The sequence below is a fragment of the Rhagoletis pomonella genome, unplaced genomic scaffold (genome assembly GCF_013731165.1).
Source record: "Rhagoletis pomonella isolate Grant_MI unplaced genomic scaffold, Rhpom_1.0 Rhpom_scaffold_00008, whole genome shotgun sequence".
Taxonomy (NCBI): Eukaryota; Metazoa; Arthropoda; class Insecta; order Diptera; family Tephritidae; genus Rhagoletis; species Rhagoletis pomonella.
Genome location: NW_023458562.1, coordinates 16,472,021 through 16,499,656, shown reverse-complemented (window position 1 = coordinate 16,499,656; position 27,636 = coordinate 16,472,021). Strand labels below are relative to the sequence as shown.

General features: G+C 36.4%; 2 protein-coding genes and 3 non-coding genes across 11 annotated transcripts in view; 3 read left to right on the top strand and 2 right to left on the bottom strand.

Moving 5' to 3' along the window:
- Positions 1 to 16,382, top strand: part of LOC118744253 (mucin-17) — a 108,001-nt gene extending 91,619 nt beyond the window's left edge. For 4 of the 5 annotated variants that reach the window (XM_036477142.1, XM_036477141.1, XM_036477140.1 and 1 more), the window contains exons 3-9: positions 202 to 482; positions 10,088 to 10,294; positions 11,601 to 14,882; positions 14,958 to 15,306; positions 15,372 to 15,502; positions 15,571 to 15,738; positions 15,832 to 16,382. In XM_036477142.1, coding sequence (XP_036333035.1) covers positions 202 to 482; positions 10,088 to 10,294; positions 11,601 to 14,882; positions 14,958 to 15,306; positions 15,372 to 15,502; positions 15,571 to 15,738; positions 15,832 to 16,197 — 4,784 coding nt within the window. In that variant the 3' untranslated portion in view covers positions 16,198 to 16,382. Of the gene's footprint in view, positions 1 to 201; positions 483 to 6,405; positions 6,556 to 10,087; positions 10,295 to 11,600; positions 14,883 to 14,957; positions 15,307 to 15,371; positions 15,503 to 15,570; positions 15,739 to 15,831 lie in introns of those variants that run through there. The other variant, XM_036477144.1, reaches the window with a different exon arrangement.
- A 2,791-nt stretch (positions 16,383 to 19,173) lies between these two features.
- Positions 19,174 to 19,246, top strand: Trnaf-gaa. The gene has a single exon. It is a non-coding gene; the product is annotated as a tRNA-Phe (tRNA).
- A 169-nt stretch (positions 19,247 to 19,415) lies between these two features.
- On the bottom strand, positions 19,416 to 19,488 carry Trnaf-gaa. Its single transcript has one exon. It is a non-coding gene; the product is annotated as a tRNA-Phe (tRNA).
- Positions 19,489 to 21,526: 2,038 nt separating this feature from the next.
- Positions 21,527 to 21,599, top strand: Trnaf-gaa. Its single transcript has one exon. It is a non-coding gene; the product is annotated as a tRNA-Phe (tRNA).
- A 2,160-nt stretch (positions 21,600 to 23,759) lies between these two features.
- On the bottom strand, positions 23,760 to 27,019 carry LOC118744251 (ERI1 exoribonuclease 2-like). 3 transcript variants are annotated; one of them, XM_036477139.1, is made up of 3 exons: positions 26,820 to 27,019; positions 24,833 to 25,026; positions 23,760 to 24,767 (listed from the first exon to the last, which is right to left on the bottom strand). In XM_036477139.1, exons 2-3 carry the CDS (start codon positions 24,924 to 24,926, stop codon positions 24,193 to 24,195), a joined length of 669 nt encoding a protein of 222 aa, XP_036333032.1. In that variant the 5' UTR covers positions 24,927 to 25,026; positions 26,820 to 27,019; the 3' UTR covers positions 23,760 to 24,192. The 3 variants fall into 3 exon arrangements, with proteins under 3 accessions (XP_036333032.1, XP_036333031.1, XP_036333030.1); XM_036477138.1 differs by lacking the exon at positions 26,820 to 27,019 and adding an exon at positions 26,229 to 26,805; XM_036477137.1 differs by lacking the exons at positions 23,760 to 24,767; positions 26,820 to 27,019 and adding an exon at positions 25,199 to 26,808 and having other exon boundaries at positions 24,935 to 25,026.
- Between the last annotated feature and the right edge of the window lie 617 nt (positions 27,020 to 27,636).

The window sequence follows — 27,636 nt, the reverse complement described above, 5'->3', positions numbered from 1 at the left end:
ATTTTTTGTTTGTTTCCCATGAGTTTCCATAATTGCGAAAGCCGATACGGCTTACCGCTCGAAATCCACTTCTTCATACGAATATAAATTTATTTTTACTTACACCATTATTTACTATTCAATTAATTTTCTATTTGCTTACTAATTTCATTTTCATTGAAATGTGCGTTTTCCTCTTTATTTCTTTCGCTTTATTTGCAGATACATCAAGCTACTACTTTGCCGCGCCCAATGCACAGAATCGCTTTGTGCCATCCGCTGCGTTCCAGTCGAATCGCCAGCCAGCCGCGCATACAGCCTACCTGTCGGGATCACGCGGTGGCGCACCGTTGCCCAATGGTGCTTACAGCCAACCCGATTCATATCAGGAGCAGCTGCTGTTCATTAGCAATGACGGCAAGCAGCAACAGCAACAACAGCAACAACAGTCACAACAGCAGTCCTCAGCGGCAGCTTACTCGCCATTTGGTGCGCAAATTTCGGTGAGTCAGATGAAAGAAAATTTTCGTGAATTTCGTTTTTTTTTTATGTTTTCTGGCTAGTTTGTAGGCATTTAGAGAGCTCTTATTAGAATTATAATGCAGGCATTGAAATGAGGGACTAGTTATTTAGAAGTAAAGAGTAGAGTAGTTAAGGATGAGAAAATTTTTGAAATTTTGTATCTTCAAAAAAAAAATATTGGGGGAAATTGGGACAAGAAGAAATTTTTTTTGGGACACTAAACAAAATATATGAGATGAAAATACTACGAGTCACGACATCAAAGTATTTTTTTTTTTAATTGGGGCAAAAAATTTTTGGGATCCAAACCAAATATGCTCTGACGCATAGACAATATATTATTGTCATTACAATGAGACAGAGCTGTAATTTTTTTAATTTTGGGACACTAATGTGAAGAGATCAATGCTTAATTAAATGGAGATAAGTAGAATAGTTAAGGATGAAATAAGAAATTTTGTATCTTCAAAAAAAATATATATTAGGAAAATTGGGACAAAAAGGAATTTTTTGGACATTAAACAAAATCTATTAGATGAAATTATTAGGAGTCTAGACATCTTTAAAATTGTTGTTTCTTAATGTGTCAAAACACTTTTTGGGACACAATATTTTATTGTCATTACAATGAGAAAAGCTGGAAGTTTTGAATTTGGGACAGTTATTGATAATTTTGTGAGATAAATGTGGCTCATTTAAGTCATTGATAGTAACTTTTAAGGTAAAATTCCTGGCAAGAAATGCTTCAAAATTTTTGAAATTCCAGGTAAAATAATTCAAGCACCAATAATGGGTAGAGAAACCATTAAAAATATGTGTCTTAAAATTTGTGGCACACCAAAATAATCTGATGCATTGCCAATTATATTTTCTAAGAAATATTTCAGCTGTTTTGGGACACAATAAAAAATGTCTAAGAAATTAGTAATAATAATTTTGTAACTAATATGATGATTATTTATGACAATTTCAAATATATTCCGGACGGTTGCACAAAATTTAAAATTCATTAAAACCGTTAAAATTATGCAAACAAAATCTTTTAAACTGATCATACTATCTATATCAATACTAGCCATACTATGACAAGCTTGGGCTCATTACAAGTACGTTAAAATCTTGGAAAAATTTTGGGACAGCTGCCAGAAATTTCTTAAATATAAATTTCACATTCATTTGATTAATCAAAAACTTTAAAATTTATGTTGGCAATTATTTGACCTCTATCTAGACGCTGAACTTAATGCTCATTATTTTGGGACATATTTGAAAGTTTTAAACTAATTACTTATGGTTGTACAATTTAATTTGAACTATGTGCATATATTCAGAGTTTTCAAAGTTTTTCGAAACTAAAAAATTTTGGGACAAAACTAAAATAATCAGAATTTTTAAAAATTAAAAAAAAACAACAGTTTAAAACCATTTATACATTTTGGAGTGCAATTAGAAATTATGTATGAATAATATGAAAGTTCTCTTCTTAAGACAATACAAAATTATGAAACATATTTTATCATTCATATATGTATCTTCATCGCCACCACCAAAGTGAAGATATACGCCAAAATTACTTTCAAATTTGTTAACACCAAATTAAAGCAATCAAACTTTGCTCATTTCCTTGGCACAACTCTATTTCGATGTAATGGGTATTTGAAAAATGATGTAGTATATACATTACAATCAATTAGGAAATCAATCAAAATGCATTTTTTTTTAACAAAAAAGTAAAACAAAAACAAATCACACGCAAGACAAAGAAATATTGAAATAATTGAAATTTAAAATGCAATTGCATATCGACTTGCCACATGCGCGACTTGTCGCTGCAAAAAAAAAGAAGAATTAAAAAAAAACACAAATAGAAGAAAACACAAGCAATGAGTATCGTAAGTTGCAATAATCTGAAGCCACAAAAAAAAAAACAGTTGAAAAATAATCGAAACAGCTAAAATGCAATCGAGGCGAATTAAAAAAATTGGAATCGACCAAGCAGTGAAAGTCCATCAAATAAACATAATGAACGCTAAGCTAACAGCCAATGAACCAACAACGGGCGCATGGCTAATACGGCCAGTGGCCACTCACTAACTTGAACGCGGACGCGGCTACAGACTGAGCAACTGAGCGACTGAACAACTGAATTTGAAATTCAAAACGAATGGAATTTCGTGCGCGTAAATAGAAGAAAACTGCAGCGCAGGCACGCACCAAAGCCAATGCTCATATGCATAGATCAACATACATTTGTCTTAACGCGCATGCGTGACTCAGCTGAAGCTATACCCACATACATACATATGTAGCTTGTCTGGAGGCGTCAAAGGTGGTAGCGCACTTGCTTTGACTTTTCATTGAGCTTCTTAGCGGGTATGTAATTATGATTACATTCGATTTGGTTTTTTTGCTTACCAATCAAGGAAATGTTGATTGCGCTGGGTTCAGCTATTGGCTGTCGGTTGCTTAGAGTAGGGCAAAATTCAAAATAAATATATATTTTTTTTTACTTTGCATATCTTTTTAAAAGCATGCAAGCATTTGTATGTGTGTGTATGTGTGCATTTATGTAACATAAGCGACTTAAAAAAATAATAGTAAGTACAAATAGACGTATGTACTTTTGTTTGTGGGTACTTTGCCCCCACCAACTTGGAACCACGAAACTAATTTTGGAGTGGAATTTCTTGCAGACGAAAATGCGTTTAGAAAGTGCAATGTCCCAAATAGGAAACAGCAAATGTGTTAAAATTTTAATGAAGCACAAGTACAATCGAAAAATATTAATAAAAAACTAACGAGCATGTATTTATAACAACAAAAAAATATTATAATTTATAAAAATGGGTTTATAGACAGTTTGAAGGTGAGGCAGGTGAGTGTGTGCTACTTATAGCAGGAAAATACTACTCAAAAATTTCCCAAACAAGCTGAAATTACAGTGTAATTAAGTAATGATAACATACTTACATTTGCGAGATGAGAAAAACAAATATATGGCACAAAATAACAAAAAATTATGTTAAACAAAAGACTAGCGCAGCGAACTCGGTATAGAAGGGTGAAGTAAAGTCAAATAAAAAGGTTGTGAAGAAGACATGATTTTGGCTATTTTGGGGGCGAGGAAGGGACGGAAATTTTAAGTAAACCTAAATCTTCTCAAAGTAGGGAAGCTTTCAAGCTGCATAGGATGTACAGTGACGACCAAAAGTATTGGCACAGTGAATTTTTTTTTTTCATAATTTTTCACAAAAATATAGTTCATTCTACACTAAAAACCATAAGAATAAGATCTCTAAACTTTGTCCAAAACTGAGTAAATTCAATAAATTTGAACACCATTTTGCAACTTTCTATTCAGATTTAAAAAAAAAAATTTTGGTATGCAGTTTCATAGCCCATTCGATTCCAGTATTTATTTTTATGTTTTTTACTTTTGTTCGTCACTGTATGTATTTAGGGTGGCTAATTACATATATTTTTCTCACGGTCTAATATAGTTGATACATGGATATATGCAATATACATATGTATGTATATATGTAAATTGACAAAAAATTGGATCACTGTGGGCGATTAAAAGTGTAACATTACATAAGCATAATTTTCAAAAAGCAATTGCAAAAGAAATTGGAAACATACAAATTATTTTATGCAACAAAAAAAGAGCGAAGCCATTGTTTAGGAACTCATTCCAGCTTAGATTCAATACTTAATGCCTTTAAAAACTCATGGATTAACAAAACCCAAATAAAAGTGAAAAAGCTTAAGAAAAGTTCAAACAGTGCTAACTACAAAATGCTGCAACACCCGCTTGATTTTGGGCTGCAACAATTAACCATTGATGCATTTATTTACATCTTCATTTACATTCACATTTACCGGTTTACATTTGATACATAACTATGCACATAAAAGCATTAAAGCAAGCGTCCGCTCTTATTGTGCGTAAGCATGTTAATACTGTCTATATCACAATTAGTAATATTCGTTTGAGAGTGGCGTGGGAGATAAGCTTCGCTTATAAATCTATTGAGTAGCGAAGGCTTTTGTTTACGCATTGCCTATTAGTGAGTGGTTGAGCTCAATTTAAAATTGCAACAATAGGAATTGAAAAGGAAAACTGCAGAGATACAAATCAACATTTTTTGTATTTTTAATGTATCAATTGGTTATTCAATAATGCTTATCATAACTATACGACACCCATATATTGACATAGTTAGTTTTATAAAAAAATAGTTAATTTTAAAACAAAAACCATGTATTTTAAATCTGAGCTTCAAGCTTTGTACAAAAAAAAATATATATATAAAATAGTTTCAGGAATTTTAAATTTTTTTTCAGGATTTTTAGAAATTTTTTGGGTATCCAGATGCAGGTTTGAAGTTTTTAAAAGATACCATTCGAATACAATTTTCTTTTTTCAATTTCAATTTTTTTTGTGTTCAATAATTTTTTATATGGAGAAAATTAGCAACACCTTCAACAAAAAAAATTGCCACAAATTTAATGATGTTTTGTGGCCAATTCAAATTTGTACTTTTTATGCTAGAATTATATGGGCTATAAAATCGTATACCCAAAAATTTTCTAAAATGTTCTGAATAAAAAGAGTGAAATTTTGATGAAACTTTGTTAATTTTTTGGGGTTTTTTGTTATATAATAAACTATATTTTTGTAAAAATTAATTAAAATTAAAAAAATAATAGTAAGCAGTCAATATGTGGGTGTTATGATAAGCACTATAATACTAACATAAAATTGGAGGTTCTATGGGCCTCAATTGACTGAATTTCTTCAAAAGTTATTCCAAGTTAGATAAGCGGAGCTATTACTGAATCCATCATAGTCCTTTTTTCGACGAAGAGGTCGACCTTTCCGTATATGTCATGATACTCCTCGGTCAAAAGCATGCTTCTTCGGCTCCGTATATGGATGTCAAGTAGTGAGAGCTATAGCGTCTAGAGCTGAATATAGTTTCAACTAAAGTAGCTTATGAGCCATATGTGAATCATTTTTGCCTTATGACCAGGAGCAGAGCCATGTTGGGACGCCTACGTATGTAGTTTAAGAATTGTGTATGTAGTATATTTTCGGACAAACTTCTCTACAATCTTCATTCACTTTATACACACTCTCTAAAGTTTTGACATCTTTCTTGCAAAAATATAAGAAGCGAAATTGAGCGGTAGCCAACTGCTTTCAGCAAATAAAAATTAAAATTACCAAATTTCTAAATTCAACCTTAAGAGAACATAAAAAGTCTAATAAAGTAGCGAAAAATAAGTTTTTTAATACATAACTAGCTAACTTTCGAATGTGTCAACTGTCGTCGCTACTTACTACTGTAAAACTATGAGTTTCTCAGCTTAATGTTTGTTTTGTAGTTTTGGCGCTTGCTTTAAGAAATCTGAAGCAAAATTTATTAACCATGAAAACAAAAAAAAAAGTAACATTAAGTTGTGAGGAAACTTTAATAAATGTAAAGAAATTGGGTGAGAAAACTACTTCGATTATATGTAGCTGATGACACTGACACAAGGAAGTTAATCAATTTGTATGCAAGTTAGTTATAAAACTCTCTTCTTTTTTTTCCAAAAAGCCAACCTCTTTAAAAAAGCATACAGAATATATGTTTGTGAATAGATACGTTTAGTACTAGAATTTCATCCACACAACCGTCCACCTGTATTATTCATGGCGCATATTTTTGCCAACCAACTTTTTTATTAATTTTGCTTCAATTAACAGAAAAAAGTGAAACCCGGCAAATGGCAAATAAACACCAATAGTACGAGTACCAAGCAAGCCATTGTTGTTGTGGCGTTTTCTGCTTTTTTTTATTGCATAAAGTGAAAGGCTCACCAACATCAAGTGAAAATACGACAAAAGACAATAATAATTACATAAATTTAATGGCTGTGAATGCATCTGGTGAAGACCACACGCCGAAGATTTACGAGACGCTGGCGCAAAGGTCTAGGTCACTGTCAACCAGCAATTGCTGTACAGAGGAAAATTGCAAAGCCAATAGCAGCAATGGGAGAAAAGTACGTAGCTGAAGCTGAAGACTTTATTTGATTTTTTTTTTTGATTTTTTGCTAAGACTGCTTAATTGTTTTATTATTAAAATAGACTTTAAAGTATTTTTGAAAATATTGAAAAGTAGGTAGTATAAGATTTCGCAGTTTTATAAAGATTCCTACCACTAACTCCATGGTAATATTTTTTGCCACCAAATAACAGAAATTCTTTAAATAAAGTAACAAAGTGACAATTATTTTGTCGCACTCAATTAACTTAAGTGAACCGCTTAGCAGGCTCTAAAACGTTTCCATGTTAGGCTCATAGCCTGTATGTTTTCTTATGTATGTGTACGTGTATTTGTATATCCGCAAGCGCTTGACTGAATTTTTGCAGTGGCGCCACAAATTACTCGTTACAATTGCGCTAAATTACTTAGAGTGTGACTACAAATGTCGTACACTATGTAGCACACGCACCCACTCACACAGAGACCTATTCAAAAATGCATAGCCGGGAGGAAAATTTGTTAGTTTGAAATATGCAAGATTTTAAAAACAATAATAAGTAATTTACAATTGTATTGAGCTTGGGGACACTTTTATGATTTGTTTTTTTTTTTAAGTTCAACAATTTTTAGTGGTAGAAGTGACGACCTTTAAGTGTCATTAATAACTTGTCCTGCGTGTCACTAATATCCTTAGCAGTATAAATACCGAATTTTATGGCATTAGCATCATTACGCTAGTAGTAATTGAGCCTTTAACATCACCATATGTGAGTCATCCGCGCATCTACGATGTCGGAGTACAGAGCTGTCATAAAATTCCTCAGAAATAAAAACAAAACGCCGACGGAAATATTTGAAGAGATATCTACAGTGTACGGGAATTCTGGACTTTAATTTTCCAAACTCAAACGTTGTAGCCCAGAATTTAAGCATGACAGGAAGTCGCTGCAAGATGATCCCAGATCAGGGCGTCCAAACACAGCAGTTACCACTGTTTTTTTGTTTTTTTTTTTGGATGGTGAAGGTATAGTGGAAATCTGGCCTAAGTTGAGTTAAGGAATTTTAATCATGAAAATACTCTCTTTGACGGCTTAATATATATACACTAAAACATATATATATTACGTTTAGAACTCAGAGACGGGTTCCCATGTTTCCGAAAATTCCCTGCTTGTGAGCCATAATTTTTTCCTTTAATGTATATTTCCTAATGGGCTGGTATGATATTGTACATATATATCTAAATAAACACACACACTCTAGAAACAAGTATTTGTATAATAACTGTAGAATAGCACCAATCGAAGAGGGCAAAAAAACTAGTACACATACTCGCATATTTATCTTTATCTAGCAAAAAATAAAAATAAAAAATAAACACAAAATCTAAAAATGAATAAAAATGCTCTAAAAATCCGTCTGCTCGTTGCACCCTGGTTGTTGTAGTTACGTGCAACATGCATCATTTTGTAGCTGTTGCTGTTATAGCAAACAGAGCGTAACAATGAGTTTGTATTTAGTTGTGCGGGCGTAAAAAATTAAGAAATTAATATTGATATACATATGTATGTACGTACATAGCAAAAGTTATTGGACATGATAACAAAAAATTATAACAAGTAATTTTTAAGCAAAAAAAAAAACAGCCGACTTCAATGCTTAAATACAAATTTAAAAGTAGGTACCGTTGATTTCTTTATTATCCAATTATCGGAAGTAACCCGAAATAGTAACGAATCACCCTTTATAAATACAATGAATTATCTATTAAAAAAGAATTATCGAAATCGGTTCACGCCATCCAAACTTATCCGGTAACATACGCACACAAAAAAAGAAGACAAAAAATCGATGAATTGGCACCCTTCTAATTTTTTCAAACCGGTTAAAAAATAGCGAATATGTAGCGTTGTAATTCGGAAATATTTATTCTTAAAAGCGTATGCAACGGGCTCTGTTAAACCGACAAAGGTTGACTTCATTAATAATTTCCACATAGAACCCCAAAGCCTCTTGCATAAAAAATAAGCTTAAGCTCAGACCCAATTTTTTGCCCCAAATATGTGAGCTCAAGCTCTAGAAATTGTACCGAAAGTCGAGTCGGAGTTTAAGCTCACTTTTTATGCATGAGGCCCCATTGACTCTCATAACTACCGCTTTTGGCGCTTATACATTTAAAAACTTGTAACAGTAACCATTGGATTGCTATTTAGATTTTTTTTTAAGTTTATTGTAAAGTTTCCTCAATATATTAGGAGCTCAAACACTTATCCGAGCTAGGTATAACGAGTTTTAGCGATAACCAGTCCACTAGCTATAGTTTTGAGATTCTTTCAGTTCATCTAGAACAGAGAAGTTAAAAACAGCGTCTACGGGCAGAGCTTTTTAAAGCTTTCTGTAGATTTTATATAGACGCGCATAGAGAGAAAGCTCTATACATCACTGATGCAAGAATGATAGAATACAAGATTGCGCCGATCGCAGCAGAATTCGTGAGAGTAATTTTGGCGTGACGTCATTGTAGAGTTGACAACTGAGAGCGGCGAGAATGGGGGCGACTAGTGATGTGCTGAATTGTCCCCAATACTCGGTACCCAATACTTAAAAAAGATTTCGGCACCCTATACTTCCTTTTCGGTATCCGATACCGATTATTTACATTAATCCCTCGCCATTATATGCATTTCAGGTTTAGAAAAAACTTTCATTACTAATTTATATGATATCGGCTAAAACACTTGAACTTATCGCCACAGAAAAATATTATTTTATCAGTTTTAACTTTAGTCGATTCAAGGTTCAAGAAAAATACTTTGACGGATGAAGAAGCCTTTCAGGGGAGAGATTCTGTAGCCAGTTAGCGACAAGTTCCGGATCGATATCGCACTTGTTGACTTACAAATATTTGATATCAAACGTCGACAAAACCGATACCTATTCGAAAATTGTCGTTAACTGGTTAGAGAATCTGTCCCAGGCCTACAAAAATGATATCGTCCGATTCAGCTGGAACAAAAATGCTTCAAACAAGTAAGGGTTTCTCTGTATTATGGCATCGAACCGACATATATACATCTTTCATTTGAATCAGTAAAAAAGCTCTATTGGCTCTTACATTCGGGGTTTGTTAGGCGTTTTTTCCATATTTTTGGCCCATGTGCGCTTTTATTCGAAACCTAAATGTTTCGGTACCGAGTATCGAGAGTATTGGGTACTTAAAAGTATTGACTCAGCACATCACTACTGCTGTCTTTTCTACTATGACGTCACCAAAACAGCTGATTCTGTCAAAATCACTGAGAGCCGAGTAGCGGTATCGTCATCGGCGCCACCTCTGTATTCTCTCCACCGTGTCACTGATGTAGAAGCACAGAAAAGCATCGGACTTAGATTTAATATTCAGTAAGTAGTAAAAGAAAACACTCAGACGCTAGTCCTTAAAGTCTGCTGGCAGTTTAACCACCAAAGTTTTCGTTTACGTTTTTTTAAGTTCTTTTTACTTATAATAAATATCAACTATTATTTTCCCTTCCTCTGCTCCCTTCCAGCAAACTCGAAATCCCGACTTTTACGACATTTCACCGCGCCCCTTCGGAGCGCCAGCTTCAACAGGTCTAAGTACCGCAGCTAGCGGCTTCACACGTTCAAAGGCGATACGTCCGAACAGTGGTGGATTCGTGCCTTCACAACAAACGCCCATTCGCGTAAATGTGCCACATCAACAGACACAATTTTTGGCGCACTTCAATGAACCGGTGAGTATCTAAAAATAAAAAATTTTTAAACCACATCCATTTGTTTATACACTTTTCGGCAATTAAGGAACAGAAACGCAAACGAAAAATATGCTTAAGGAAGTTTAAATAGTTTGGCAGATAAAAACAGCAGCAATAATTTGCAAAAAAAAAATATTTTTCCATAGACACATGTATGATTGTGTAGAGCAACGCGTTGTTACATTTCTATAAATTAAGGCCAAACCCAGTTTTGTGCCGTCGCAGCGCCTCAAAGGCAAACAACACCACACAAGAAATTAGGTGATAGTACGGTGCAACGCTAACTCAGCGGAAAACGCCACACTTTCAGGTGTTTCAACCAGTTAGCTTAAATAGGCAGTCAGGTATTAGAGCAAAAAGTTTCATGACTAAGAGCAATCGACTTGTTGAGGGAGCCACAAATCCAAAAACAAACACTGAGGGCGAATACAAACTTTCAAACCGTCGCGACGGTCAAAAAGCCACATGACAAGGCACAACGAATTAAAACGAATCAGTCAATAAAAATACTCAATTCGTACAATTGCATAATAATACAAACCATAATAATAACAACAACAATATGAAAGTAAATTTTTTATTGTAGCGCCCCGAAGTAAATCGCTGCTCCACATTGCTTACGAATTGGTCGGCGTAAAGCAAAGTCCAATGCAGAAAAAGCGAAATAAAATATTATAAATAAAATGGATACATATGCACAAACGTAAATATGTATGTACCACACACTGCAGTTAGACCTGTTAAACGCCAATAAGGCGTTTGTAAATTTTTGCTAGAAACGAAGCATCCATATTTACTATTTCTGTAGTATTTTTACTGGTGATGCTTCAAAATTGAAGAATACAAATTACATAAAACCGAATAACCGGTTAAATAGCCAGTGAGTAACCTAAATTTAGCTCTGAGGGTCTTCTGTACAAAAGTACGTCCTCTCTAACGACTACACATCCAAAGGGCCTGTCATGTTTAAGGCTCCCAGCCGATCCCCAATATGCAGGATATTCTGTGCAGACTATTTCAAAAATAAAAAGTTCAGAATACCAGTTGAGACCATTAAACGGTTAAGGCGTCTCAAAGGCAATCGAAGAACCTTTACTAGCCATTATGTTGCACAAATGCCTAAAATTGTCTCATTTTTGCCAAATGTATGTTGATAGTTCTTTCCACTATTGCATCGGCATTTTTAAAAACTGCTTCACTTCATTTGTTTGTGATCCTTAAATGTCAACATTCAAAATCAGTCTTTCATTTGAACAATACGCTACAAATCTTATCTCTTTTACAGGCTTCCTCCTCGGCAAATCGCCCATCGGCTAACAGTCTAACCGGTTCCTTTCAACGTCCCTTCGGCAGTGGCGGTTTCGTGCCCACTTCCAATCGCAATCGTCCTGTCGCCGCTGCCGCCGCTGCTGCCTCAACAAACTACAACTCCGATTTCTCACCCAATTCAAGCCAGTCTTCGTTTTCACAAACTCCATTCAAAAACTCACGCAACCGCTTCCAACCCAATAGCGCCAACACCCCCACTACTACAGCCAGCACGGAAGCACCTGCGTCAAGCACTAAACGCTACAATCGCTTCGGCGCGAGTCGCACGCAGAACTCATTGAAGTCACAGCCACAGCAGCAGCAACAAACTGCTTACAACAATCCCGAGGCCTCATCACAGCGGCCGAGCTTTGGTCGCGTGACAGGCAACAAGTCAAGCAGCTTCCAGCCGAGGCGCCCGGTGTTCATAAGTCGCGAGGTCAATGAGCCCGTAAGTGTGGCAAAAGTACAAAGACCCTTTGCGGCTGGACGCGTGAAATTGCCAGTTAAAGAGAGCCTCTTCAAGCAATCCACCGCTGCGGCTGTGAAGACGACATCGGCCGTTACGCCTTCCAGTGAGAGTGAAGAGTACGATGAAGAGGAGGATAGTAACTCCGCGAATTTCACCGCCACAAAAGAAACCAGTCTGGAGAAGCTTGAATTGCATGAGGCTGAAGAGACGACGGTGGCAACAACGGTTGACACTACACATTCTACAGCAGCCGTAGGTGAAGAGGACACGACAGCGTTGCCCGCAGATGATGAAAAATCAAGCGTGACCGTTGAGCAGGCCACCGCCGATGAAATGGACGATGAGTCAAACTCCGAAGCAGCAGATGTCACCACAAATCGAAGCTCGGAATATGAGGACGAATATGGCGACGAAGAGGAGTCCACTGATCCAACGGTAACGATACCTAAGCATAATCAGACATCGACTAGTGCGGCAGCAGAGTCTGCTACAATCTCTAGTACATCCGAAGCTAAAGTGACCACAACCACCGAACTACCACTGACTAGCGTAAGCGATGAGGAGCTTGAGGATGCGAATGCTGATATACTTACAACTGCACCACACGAGGCCACCACGCCTATGCCGCCAAATCATAAAGTGACTGAGGAGGATGAAGCGCAGGAAAACGAGGATGCCAACTATGAAGCTAGCGCAGATTATGAAGACGAAGAATACGAAGAAGAAGATGGAGAATTAGAAGAGACTGAAGACGCAAACCAGGAGCCAGAGCGCGATGCAGGGGCAAGTAGTTCACCTCAAGACGATAAAGACACAATTGATCGGGAGGTGGTATCCGTTGTAACCACCAAGAGTGTCGTAAATGGCTCTACTGCATTTCCTTCACCGGTAACTCAACGTTCGACGACGACACTTGCCAGCGACGAAGAAGCCATCTTTGTGGAGAACAATATGCAACCGGCTAAGGTGGATGAGGAGAAAGCTGCTGAAGTGCTGGCAATTGAAAAGACTGCTGACAATTCGACGGCGAATGATGAGTCCATGAGCAATACAACCGAGAGCTACGTGGTAATCGCTTCTATACAAACCAGTCGCAGCATCAATGGCGCACGCTTCCTGCCCTTCCCCGCCATCGAACAGGAAGAGACAAAGCAGACACTCTCCGAGTTGGAACGCAAGATACATTCGCAGAAAACAACATCGAAGAAAAATGGGAAGGACGTGGACACCGATGAGCCCATGGATAGTGGCGAAGAAGTGATGTCTCACACGGTGGAGAAGTCCAGCACAAATGCGGCTGCATCTTCAACAGAGAGCATTATTGACAAGTTGGATCGCGTGCAATCGGAGCTATCGAGTGGCCTACTCTCAGGGAAATATCCAATCATCACCGAAATGGACGTTTCGACAAAAGCGACCACCACTACCTCAGGCTCAAGATTCGTGCCCAATATACGCAAGTTCCAACCAAAGACCACCGCCGCCTCAAAGGTTAAGGTGCATCACTTCGATGAGAGTGAAATGGATGAGTTAGCTGGACTGCTGCCAGTCGGTTTCAAGCCACGTTCCTCGTATAAGAACCGCAAGATTGCGACTACAACAACGTCAACGACGATTGCGCCCGAGGTTACGGAAGCTGAAGTGAAGAAACCAGCGCGCAACTCTACAATTGGTCGTTCGTTCAAGAATAACGCTGTGGTAGCGCAAGACGTGGCGGTGGCTGGACTCTTGCCCAAGGGCTATAAGCCACCCGCTACGACAGAGGCGACTACTAAAGCCGACATCAAGGACCTGTTCAGTAAGATTAAATTCGATGACAACCTCGATAAGCTGCTGCCGAAAGATTACAAAGAAAAGGCAGCTACAACCCCCAAGCCAGCGGTAACGCTAGTGGATGATATATCGAAGTTTTTGCCACCAGGTTACAAGTTGAGCAGCACTGCCACGCCAATGCGTAAGCCCGTTGCCGCTGTGTCACATGATATCAGCAAGCTATTGCCTCCAGGCTACAAACCACCTGCTAAATCCGACGATGAGTCTGATAAATTGGCCGGCGCCATAATACCAATAAAGGCAGATGACATTTCGAAATTCCTTCCACCGGGCTTCAAACTCAATGATACAATTAAGAAGGATACATTGCCAGCACCTGAGACCATTGACATTTCCCAGCTACTACCGAAAGGTTTTAAACCCACAGTAGCGACAGAGAAAACGGTTCAAAAGACCGAGGTGAAAACGGTGGAGGAAGCCATGACAACACTAACTGTCTCCTCAACTACCGAGTCCAGCACCGGCGATGACCCACTCGCCAGCACTACAGCTGCTTCTGGTTTCAAGGTCGTCTTCCCTAAGGGCGTACATAAGCGCTTAGGAGCCACACGCTTAACCACACCACGCACAGTTGGCGAAGTTCAAAATAATGAGTCAGGCAACTCTCCAGCGGTGGTTATCAAAAAGGGCCCACCCACACGCGCCACCACCGAGTTCACTGGCTGGCCCACACCGTCCACAACGCCCATCTCGATTGAGAAGCTATTGGAACTGAGCAGAACGGTGAGCATCAACTTTGAAGATTTACTATCGTCAAGCAGCACATCCACCACAACAAGCACAACTACAACAACGACCACGACAACGCCACGCCCCACAAAACCTGGACACTGCACCGCCGATTGTGATTTGGCAGCAACCATAAAAATCATAGATGGTGTAGCTTGGAAGCCAGAACTTTTGGATCATAATACGCTCGAGTGGAAAAATCTAGCGCACGAAGTTGAGGCAGAGGTGGGCTATGACCTTTGGTATTTAAAAATTTCCCAAAAACTAACAATCACAAATCTTTTCTTTCTTTCCTCATAGCTCAACGAAGTCTACGCCAAGGCGCCACAACTAAGTCGCTGGTACAAGAAGGTGCGCATCGACAGCTTCAGTCAGGGTAGCGTGCTTGTAGACTACTATGTCGAGTTGGCCAACATCACAGATGATGTGAACACGCTAGAGATCAAGAAACTCTTCCACGATGCTTTAACACACCCACCACCGGAGATGATTTTGGCGCACAAACCAGAGACAGAGAACGAGACCGACAATGAGGATGAAGAGGAATCGGCCAGCGGAAAGTATCGCGAAGCGAAGGAGGAGAAGCTGATCAAGGAGACATTCCTAATGGGCAAATATGTTATCGATCCGGCGGCAACAGACTTTAGTGGTGAGTATAAACTCGATACAAACTTGAGCTGAACAACACAGAAATTTAATTTATTTTCTTTTTAGTTATACCCAAATCGCTGTCACCTATGGTGGAGTTCGCCGAGGAAGATTTGCTGATACCGCAATGGGCGATAGTAGTTATTGTTATTGGCGTAGGATCACTGATATTTGTTGTCATTTTCGGCGTGACTGTGGTGAGTAATTCGCGCTGGAGCAGAGCTTTTGTGGCTTCGATTGTAAATTATAATTATTTTCCTTGCAGCTCCTCAATCGTCAAAAGCGCTCTAAAAAGACGCCCATAGCGCTGACCAGTGACATGCTGAACGAGCTGAAGGTCAATCATATGGGTGGTGCGGAAAATTATGGCGTCGATGATTTCTATAATATAGATGATGCATGGAACGATACCAAGCAACCGATAAAACCGAAGGTAAGCGTATGAGGATCAATCAAACTCCAACAAAATTATTTATGTTCAGATCGGAAACACTCATCCATTCTTTGCTTTTTATTATTTCCACAGCGTTTCACCAACTCCCTGCACGGCAGTAATAGTTCCAATATCTACGATAGTTGGCGTTCCACACGTCACGGTGACTATTTCCACGATTCTCAAACTAATTACTCACAAAAGGGCGATTCGCTGCAACGCGCTCACCAACATCATCACCACCAACAACAACAGCAACCACATAGCCAACATCATCATCATCATCAGCAGCAACAACAACATCATACGATGTCACAGCTTCAGCACCCATATCATCAGTATCCTGATGCCTTTGCGGATGCGCATCCCATGTATACGTACAACAACAACAGCAGCAACAACAGCAATCATGCGAGTCGAGCGTCTCGTTATCAGCGAGACTACGATCCAGACTTTTGAGTGACGTAAAAGGATAAAGATATAACGAGAAGAAATATAAAACTTATAACTCAAATATATTTTAGAAAAAATAATTATTTAAACAATATTAATCAACAGTGCGAAAAAGGAAAGTTATTTAATTAAATATGTACCTATACATATACACATGATTGTCCTTTTTTTAGTTGTTATAGTTATCAAAAGATATGTAATTATAATTAAAATTTCTTATGTACATATAAGTACACAAGTATATGTTTTTGTGTGTACAGTGAGCACAAAAAAAAACAAAATACTCAAAATACCACATTTTTTAAATTTCTTATAAAATATTTATTGATTTTTGAGCACTAACTTTTTTATTGGTAAAAATGATGCACCTACTATTGTATGTAAATATTCCACTACGAAAAAAAAAAAATAATTTTTTTGAAATTTAAATATCTTCCTTTAAACTGGAATGTCTTATAATAATAATAATTCGTCCGTAAAAAATCCATGTGCCTTTCCATACAAAAATGATAAAAAAAATAATAAAACTCTATACTTCTGCGTTTTAGGCTATTCTAACTATTCTTAACTGTATGTAAAACTGCATAACTGCGGTCGACTCAAGCTTAAATTATTTTTAAACAACGAGTTGAAATTAGTCACGATTAGTGTTAGGAGAAATTATAGAAAATCGTAAAATACCTAAAAAATATTTTTAAGTTAGGTTTTTTTTTATACATAAACAAAATGTGTAATGAAAAATTGAAATTATAAACAAAATAATAAAGTTTAGTTTAACTAATAAAATGTAATTAAATTATAAATATATATTTAATAACAAAAATGTGGAGACTATTCGTTTTTTATTTTATTTGTTACTTTTGTAAAGGTGAACAACTTTTACTTTTATTATGGAGAGAAAATTTCAATTTCTACTGGTAGCTTAGGCAATCAAAATGCAGCAATTATGTATGTACATATCTTAATATAGAAAGGCCTTATCTCACAACGTCGCTGAAATGCAAAAAGCCGATTTAATTTCTTCTAGAACTGAGAGCCTCAGCAATATTATTAGAACAAAAATTTTGGGTTATGATCATTGAATTTATATTTTTCCGATCAACTTAAGCGTTACTTTTTGGATTTTTATTTTTTCGATACATTTTTTATCGTTAGTTTTGATTTAAATTTTTTCGATTAAACTACACATAATCGTTATTGTCAGATTTAGTTTTTTAGTTCATAAGAGATTTAATACGATATTAAAAACGCAGTCTCAAATGGCGAACAAAATAACAATCCAAAATAACGATTATTTTTTAACAAAAATATATATATAAATAGATCAAAATCGATACCTGCTGTCAAATTTTTCATTAGCAAAACTGACTTCAATTCTCATGTACAAATTTAATAGTACCGTTTCTTCATAATCCAAAGATCGAATCTAAACCAACTTAGTCAGGGCTGTCATGCAATCCAAGTCGGTTTTGCTTTTTGTCGGAATTACAAACCAATATTGATTTCAATGAATGTAATCAAAACCGATGTTCGCATCAACTGTTTTGCATATTTGCGTGTGTACCGGAAATTTTAATATAACGACAATATTTTAAATTTTATATGCCAAATTTTTTTCTGTGTGCCCTATTCGTGGCATTAATTTTGCCTAAAATCGCAGAAAATTTGATCATGAATTGTCTTTGTTTGGATTTCAGACTCTTAGGCGAACAGAGAGCAAGAGCCAATCGCATATTTGACCTAAACTGATCTGCGTCCAGAATTTCAAGCCTCGATTCATTTGAAAACATTTTGAAGCGAATGGATTTTAGAATTTCAAGCCTCGATTCATTTGAAAACATTTTGAAGCGAATGGATTTTAAAGCGCGCAAAACGGTGTTCGTACTAATAAAACTCGATTCAGGATTAAATCATTCGTAAAATTGGAGAAAATCGAAATTTCCGTGGTAAATTTGCATTTTTGATTGTCACTTGCGAATAAAAAAATTTAAAAACTTTGCTTGAACAGTTACTGCCGGTTTCACGAAAACAATTTTAAGTGAAAAAAATGTCTGTCAATTTCCATATTAAATTCAAAAAAGAAAAAAACAACTTTTCACTTAAATTCCTTTCGTAAAACTGGCTGTTAATCAAAAAATATGCAAACATATTTAAGTAGTTACTTGTATGAGTATGCTAAGTATATAAAGCAAAACATAAATAACAGACCCTTTTTAAAAAGATATCTTTAGGCACTGAACGTCTGCTACTTTCAGTATTTATCTAATTGTATTTTGTATACTAAAACTTTTTACAGTAGCACTGCAATGCAAAAAAGCTTTAGTTGGAATATGCTGTGCCATATTTTCACGTTTTTTTTTTTTTTTGTTTAAGCAGCTGGATTTCTATATTGGCTTATTTTATGAAGTGAGTTTCTTTTTATCAGTAAGTTTGTACTTTATTTTTATTTTTTGACTGAAAATTGTGGGTAATCGGCTTTAAGAGGACCAGAACGTGAGTGCAGAAATGGAGCAGGTTTTAAGACAAGCGAAGTAGAGTAGTGGATTTACAAATTTTTTTTTAAACCCGATTTAAGTAAATTTCGGACCCTGACGAAAAGCGAAGAATGAAAGTTTTAAATAGTTCCTAAAATTAGGGTAATAAATTGTAATACTTTACTTCTTTGCTGAAAATTTTTCGAACGGCAAGTTCTCTATTTTCAAAATAAACTCCTTATAGTTTTCCGTAAGCATAAATACATTTTTCAAAAGACATTTTTTATGCATTATAATAATAAAAATGAAGATTTCTTTAATAATTTATTTATATTAATATTCTTATGTTATATATGTACATATACAAATATATTTTACTATATTAATATGTATTTATTTCATTACTGATTTCTTTAATAATTTTTATATTTGCCTAGCAAATGTAAATATGGCAACGCTTCTTCGCTCTCTAATAATAAAACACACCTTTGACAGGCAAGTAACATCCGCCGAAATAGCTCAGTTGGGAGAGCGTTAGACTGAAGATCTAAAGGTCCCCGGTTCAATCCCGGGTTTCGGCAATTCCTACTTTTTTGTTCCATATTTTTTTTTTATACAACAGAAGAAAAAAAGTTTGTATTAATAATTTTATACGCCGCACATTTTTAATTCAAATAGTTTGTGCAAAGTATATTTATATTAAAAAAATTCAATTATTTAAAAAAACGAAAATAAAAATAAATTTTCCATTGCCGAAACCCGGGATTGAACCGGGGACCTTTAGATCTTCAGTCTAACGCTCTCCCAACTGAGCTATTTCGGCAGTTGGATGGTGAGTAACAAATAACACATTTGTCAGCATCGGCAAAAAGAACCAAACCGAAGCCGGTGTTCTATGCGAAAGTATGTTGAATAAATGTACGTATGTATCTGCAAAATCCACCATACCCACTTAAAGATGGTCGGCAAAAATATTGCCACATTACGAGTTTTCCATGAGCCACCTATGTATATAAAAACAGGATTTTGAAGTTTCCATGAAACATACATACTTATAATTACATTCTAACTAAAAATTTGTAAAAATAAAAACAAGCTATTTATTTCTTTGCAAGAGTACAACAAATTCCCCTTTGCGTGTCGCATAATTCTTCTCCCCCTTAGCGGTTTGGTGATTTTTATGAATTTTGTTGTTGAACTTATGGGTTCACCTTGATGGGCAAAAGCCACAGTTGCGCCCTTAAATTTGTCTCAACATATCACAAGGTTCTAATAGAATATGCGATGTGAAAAATTGTATTGATGCTCAATTTTGGCTCCTATTATTCTATTTTTGAACTCCATCAAATCTTTGTGCCTTATCATGAGTTTCATTTTCCCCGGACCGGTTCAATTTTCACTTTTTTCCATGTATTTACTATGGGTGGATGACAAATTTTCGGGTTATTTTTTTCGGGCGAAACTCAGCATATGGAAGATTTCGACATTTAATTTGCGAAAATTTAAAATTTCACAGTTTTCCCAGTTGCGAGGGATTCACGCCTTCAAATGAATAGCAAATGAATAGCACTAAGAGTGGAATACGCACACAAGCGGCTTGTGGAACAAACTTCAAACCTACTTTTCCCATTTCGCCATACACCATGCAAGCATGACACGTTCATGCAAAGAATTTTAGTAATGTAAATTTATTTATATTTTTTTCATTTTTCTCTTTTTCGGCCTCACCCGGTGAAAATTTTTTGTCACAATTTATTTTTTGTTTTTATAGAAACAAATACGAAAAAGGCAACGAATCAGCTGTTGATAATCAAAATTTACCAGACTATTTTGAGCGTGAAAAAATTAGATACTTGAGGGCTGGAACATGAATCGACTAGGTGCTTAAACAAGTGGACTTCTCCATAAGTATATACATAATAACCCAAAAATTATAGTAACCAAAAATATAGGGTTAATTATATTGGCAGTTTGTATAAATAGGCAAAAAAGTGCTTTCACTCTAAGATGGTTCAAAAATATGACATATCCTAAAATACTAAAAAATAAGGCACTACATTAGCCATGCCAAAATGGTTGTAATATAATTTACAATGAGTATATCATTCAACGTTTAATATAGGCGAAGCCGGGGGAAAGTCCGGTATGTATGCAAATCGCCATGTGACTACTCTTCTATGCATGTAACGGTAATTTTCTAATTAATGGTGCATTTCGTTACAACAACCTTCAATTATTTATGAACTAAGAGGACATGACCTCGAGTTTCTTACAACTGAGAATACTGGGCGGGTTTTAATACTTGTTAATGACAAAATTTTTGAGACAGTGACAATTGTAGGATTGTCCCAACCTACGCAAAATTTTCTACTGTTAGTTCAACTTATTTATGCAGGTATCTGTTTAGGAAAAATTAATTATTTAATTATATAAAGTCTAGCAGTTACCTCATTTGAAAACAAAACAAAAATGTGCGTAGATCCCAACCGCGACTGAAATGAAAATTCTTTCTGTTACGCAAATAGCTCATCATATTATATGAGCATTTTCCCCATAATAATTAACAATTATCTGCCTCTCAGATACAACTTTAATCGTGCGCAATCACGCCCACCATTCCTCCTACTTCTGAAGTTTTTTTTCGTTTCACCGAAGTTTGAATTTACGTCCAACAACCAAAGAAATTTCACTTCAAGAAATATGGTAGCCTCTAATTCTAAACCGGTCTGTGTTTATTCTTTACATCATCTGTGGTGAGTATTTATTCACTCACCTAAACACGTTTTTCATCTATTTTTCTTTGCCAATCAGAAAAAACGTTATTGACTATAAATAGCGCATTTGGCAACAGAATGACATGTGCCGAAATAGCTCAGTTGGGAGAGCGTTAGACTGAAGATCTAAAGGTCCCCGGTTCAATCCCGGGTTTCGGCAGTCGAAGTTATTTTTGGCCCTTTTTTTATTAAATTAAAATATTTATACAAATACATGCAATAGACTTTTTTTAATATTTAGAAGTATTTTGTTTAATATTTAGCTATATTTATACACATTTTTGAGATCCGGAAAATTCTTAATAAGCCGGAGGGAGTGTGGCCCGCTAAACCCTTTGCATTAGAAAGGGGGCAGTCCGCACTTTATAAAAACCCACTCCCCTCCCTTGGATCCTCCCGCAGACCCTTAGGGAACTGTTTCAAAATGGGGAAAATGGAATTTACTGCGGAAAACTGAGCAGTTTGAAGTGGAATAGAACCCAACCAACACAAACCGTGTGATTTTTTAATAAAAGAAATTATGCCGTTGGTTATCGGGCGTTTTTGTATATAAAAGTTTCACTAAAAATATTGTTATAAAAAAAAAATCGTGGCAGGTGTACACGTTATAGTAATAAGATAGTATTTTAGCGCAGACCTTCTTTCTGCGTAGGCGGCCTTCGGCCTTTTCCTAACCTTTCCTAAGTAGAATTCTCCTTTCTTTGTTGCCGAAGAAGAGAGGCTGAACACCTTTTGCAGAGAACGAGAGCATATATTTTCCATGAAAAGGCTTATATTTTTAATGCTTACTGGGTTATATCTTATTTTCTTTTGTCTCTCGTCCTTCTTGCATAAATTGCAGTTTGACAGCTGAATCCCGCCATTTAATTTGCATATGCCGCCAAAGGCACAAGTGTAGTTTGCAAGGTGTTTTTATTTATTATATTGTGTATTTTGTGTAATTTGTAGAAACTAAAGGAATAAAAGAAGTTATAACGAATAGAATAAAGTGAAGACGAATACAAAAACGTATTGATGAAGTGGCATATTTAAAAAAAAATTTCTAAATAAATTACGGGCCTAAAATAACAAAGGTAGGTGTTAAAATAATGTGTAGACCATTGATTGCAAGTGTGTGGAATTTTTTTATGTATTAAGGCACCCCTTTGCACGCAATAGCGCGAAATAGTTGGGCCATTTACCATACCATACCCAACTTCGCTAAGGGCAGCATCTGAAGGCATCTCAATGAATGCCACTTTTCCTCGCATAAACGAATTTCTCAGTACCTATATCGGCGGCTGAGTGGAAGATCACCTGGAACAAGTGCAGAATAAGGTCCGTTTTTCGAAAATTCCCCCTTTGCCACTCTATAGCACCTGCAATATAAGTTTGCTCCAAACAATTTGTAAACCATTAGAATCAGAAAGAAAGGGCGGACCACGCCCACTTCTTCGTCTATTTTCTAGCTTAACGGGACGTATTCTGCACTTATGCCGACCACCCTATCTCAGTAAATGGTAGAAGAACGCACTATTTGAGAATTTGTTAAAAAAGAATAAAACTATAAATTCAATTTGCTGAGATAGCCCGATCCTCCACTCAACCTTTGATTTACTAACGAACCAAGTTTTTGTCGGCATTTTTTTATACTAAACTATAAACAATTGTTACAAATTAAGTTTTTTGGACATTTATTGTACGAGTATATTTCACTTTTTTATGCATATAAAATGTATTTGTATAAAAATGTTGTTTTCTTTTAAAACGATATCTTATTAAATATTTTATACCATGTCTATGATTATAGTTGCTGTGTTCGTCATATTCAATATTAAGTTAATAATTTAGTTGTGCTTTAATAACTTATCTATATTTATAAAAAAAATTTAAATAAATATGTATAAAAGAAAAAGGGGATTAAAGTACTTGTTACAGTTGCATTTTCTTATTTGAAAGCATACATATTTTATTAGTGTTTTTGGTCAAGCGTTTAAGCATTTCCAAAACATTTGCTGTATTTTGTAGAAAAAAACTAAAACTATTAAACCTGATTTTTATGTGTTTTTGACACTAATGCGTGGAAAAAAAAAATTTAGCATGTTATTTAATGCAAGTTTTTTTTTCCATATAAAGATATGTATATGTAAAGAAATAAAAGCATTGCGAAAATTTCAATTTCAATTTTTTCTTATAACAATTAAAATTAAGCTGCTTATAACACATTTAATTTAAAATATATGAAATCTGTTAAAACCAAATTTTTTAATTAGTACCGAAAATAACACAGGCCAACAAAATTTAAACAATGTTATATTGACTAAAATATTACAGCTTATTCTTATAGGATTTTTCCCGTAGAATCTGAATCGGACCGTAAAGATATAGGATTGGCTCTAGTTTCGAGCAACTTAGATTAAAAGGTGGCGAAAAACGCATTTGTGGACACTTTCGAGCCTCTGTAAAACAATAAACTGATGCATCAAAAAATTATGGTTAAACGGCACCTTTAAACCTAAGTTGCTCGAAAACTAGAGCCCATCCAATATATTTACGGTCGTATTCGTATTCTAAGGGAAAAATCCTACAAGAATCGGCTACAATATTTTACATAATAGAATTTTGTTGGGCAGTGTAATCTATCAAGTCCTACATATATTTATGCATATATTTAGTATTTTTTGTTGTCAATTCCAAAGTAAAATATAAAATAAACCTCTAACCCCTCTGCTACTATGTATGTCTCAGTCACTTGTTTCCATGCCCCTCGCTGCTTAAAGTATACAATTCGAGTTGAGTTGAAATGGCGCGAGGTCCTTCGTTATCGCCAGCGGTGCACCATCGCATGTTAGCTTATAAGCCAAAGCCGCCAAATTGCGCGCATCATCGATACCTGAATGTTCACGCCCCTCAAATGCGAGCCCCACATGCGACAATGCATCTGCGAAGTTGATGGGCTTGTACTTATACCATTCACGAAAGATTGCTCGCAAATCTATCCATTGATTAAAATAGGTTGGCTTCTTCAGTCGCTTCCGCTGGCATTCCTTCGCCAGGCAAATGCCGAAATCCCAGTCAGTCCAGGTGACAAAAGCACAATTGCCAATAAGCTTATCTTTGGACATTTTTGGCAGTTGTAAATTTCGTGCACGCAGCTCTTTGCGTAACCACTCTTGGAACATCATTATGGCGGTTTGTAGCGGCATGCCATTGTCGACACTTTGCTGCTTTATGCCGGTCAGTTCGGTACAGAAAGCGCTTAATTTGGGTGACTCGATGGGCATGACATATTTGTGAAATTCTGCTTCAATTTTGCCTGTCTGCAGATTTACCATCACCGCAGGAAATTCTGTGTATAGAAGATATGAAAACATGATAAGAAGATAATTAGAAATGTGTCGAGTATGTTATTACCGATAATTTCGGCTTCACGCCATTTAGGTGGCGCCTGATTCTCCCAGCAAGTCGCTTCAAAATCCATGCATATCAAATATTTGTATGGCTGCATCGATAACTGTGGTTTGCGCAGCTTTGTTAAGTAACTAGAATTATTTTTGTCAGTGCCTGATTCACCTTCGACGTATATGGTTTCGAGGAGGCCTAGTTGTCTGCAAGGAGAAAAAAATTAAATGTAATTAAAAACTATAAATAAAATTAGACATTGGTGTGAATAAAAGGACATGCGATCGAATAGCTAAAAACTAAAGACACACACACAGGGCACACTCTGCAGGACTTATATACTAATCTCGGATGACGTTAAAAACTTGTGTTGCCTACATTTCTCTACTTCTTGCCATAGCACACCACCATAGGCTTTTGCCGCAGTACAAAACCATTGGTTTCCGTCAACGCTTTAGAAACCGCCGCCGCCGCATCGACTTCACTCAGCCCGTTGAAAGTCACAAATGCTTGTCCCTTCATGCGTCCCTGCTGCATCACTTTGATATCCAAGCAATCAGCTGCTACAAAGCGTGAATACAGCTGCCTGAGATCTTCCTCACACACATCTTTGGAAAGATTTTTGATATACAATTTATTAGTAGGCGCACCAATTTGATAATTTTTATAAATAGGTAATTCCTGCAGCTGTTCGACTGTGAGTCGTTCAGCACTGAGCTCAATGGGAGGAACAAATGCTTCTAGAGATTTCTTTGGCTTTTGTGGCTGCAGTTTCAAAGCAATTTTTCTCGCCTTGCCAGCTGTAGCTGTCTGCTCGAACACATTTTGTAGCTCACTAGACTTGCTACAGCTGTCAGCTGTTGCATCCGCCTGGTTGGATTGTTTTTGTTGATGCAGTGTCGCTTGTAGCAGCTGACGTGCCTTCTTTTTATACTGCTCCTCCAAATCGCCAACTCCTTTACGCTTCAATATTACTTTATTTGAAGTGCTTCCGTGCGTTTTGTTGCCTCTGCATTCATCCTCTTCGGATGACTCTAGCTCAGATTCAGATTTCTCTGTTTGCCTGCGACTTTGCTCCACATTTAAGGTTTTCTCGACTCTTGCTTCCACATTTAAGACTTTCTCCACTCCTACTTCCACATTTTCATTGGCAGTTTGCGTGCCTACATCACGCGGCCATCTTCGAAGCAAACTCATACCGGTCGGTTTAGTGCCAAAAGGTGGTTCCAGATTCATGCGATTCATTAAGTGCAGCACTTGTGTATAGAAGCGTGTATTGCTCATCAAGGCAATGCTTATAGCATCCAATATGTCTGGTGTGATGCGTGGATATGCGTACTTAAGGTATGGTGGTGGCGGTTGCACGAAATTCAATTTAGCATCACATGCATACAGCTTGGACACGTACTTGCTGATTTGGGGTGCCGCCGCATCGCCAGCTGTGTGCAAACTCGTCTGCGTTGTTTTGCTGGATGTCACTTTTTTACTGGGTTTCACATTAGCGGCTGGCTTTTCATTTTTGCGAAAGAAAGCTGCATTCAAATGCTTGCCGGGTATGAGCTCCAATTGTTGCAACTGCTGCAAAACGGTCTGAGCAACTGCCTCATTTTCGTATGTCACCAGTACGCGTCGCCGCCCGAATTGTTTCAATTCCTTTGGTGCATAGGGTAGGAGATTTGTAATGTCGCTAATTGATTTTGGTATATTTTTTATCAGCAGCGTCGATGCATCGGAATTATCCATTTTTTATATAGCAATCTTGATCGCTATTGGAGGAAAGTTAATTTGACCATACACACTGTCTTTGAGCTGTTCCACGGCGTGATAGCTTCGCAGGTTGGTTTGCAATAATTAATTTATCCAATTTCCGATGAACAGGAAAAAATGTTTAGGGCTACAGCAAAAATATTAAAAATTAAATCCAAAAGTATTTTTCAGCCAGCTAAAATTTCGTTTGCAATAAAATTCACCACCCAAAACAAATATGCTTCTTCTTCACCTGGCAGGGTTGCTTTTTTCAAGTCCATAGAGGAAAATATCCTAAACCGATTCGCGCTAGCCGCATAAATGTCCAAAACCGATTCATCGATAGCGCGATCTGGGTAATTTTCGTTAGCTCGTTTCTTGCTTTTGGTAATACCGCCCATCTTTATAATTTAGTTGGCAACGTGGTCTAAAAAAGCGCTGCCCAGCCAGCAAAAAATCCGAAAATGAATCTGCAAAAGGAAAAAAGTGGAGAAAAGCGGATTATTGTCCGTTTACCGATTCCATTTTCTGTTACATTGATAATACGTTTTCCCACTAAAATATGCGGCAAAACGTATGTACAGACAAGTACCGAAAAATGTTGTGAAATGGATACGGCTGATTTTCTGAAATTCGTCTGATTAAATTTTTCGTTCAATACGCTTTCCTTCTGCACTTCACATATACTTTTTCATGGTTCGAAAAAAAATGTACGAAGTGACTTAGTGGCACGTTCTTCTGTACGCACAGTCACTGCCAACTATGTATAAGTACATGCTTTCAAATGTTCAGCTTGAACAATGAACCGCACTGTCGGCAAAATTTACATTTCTCTGCTGGATGGGAAAATAATAAAAAAAAATTCTATCACGGACATTTTCACAGAAAATTCGTTTTTCAATTTCATTTTTTGTTACCGTTTATTACTGGCGCTAACTTCGCATTTCCATAGGTCTTTCTGATTTACATACGTCGTCTTTAAACGAAAACCGTTTTTTTTCAAGAAAAAATGTAATTTTATATTAATTAATTTTAGTTTTTTTTTATAAAAATTCCAAATATTACATTTT

Bases quoted from the DNA above. Each gene is read 5' to 3' on its own strand.
- LOC118744251 (XM_036477137.1), bottom strand. From the start codon at position 26,563: ATGGATAATTCCGATGCATCGACGCTGCTGATAAAAAATATACCAAAA.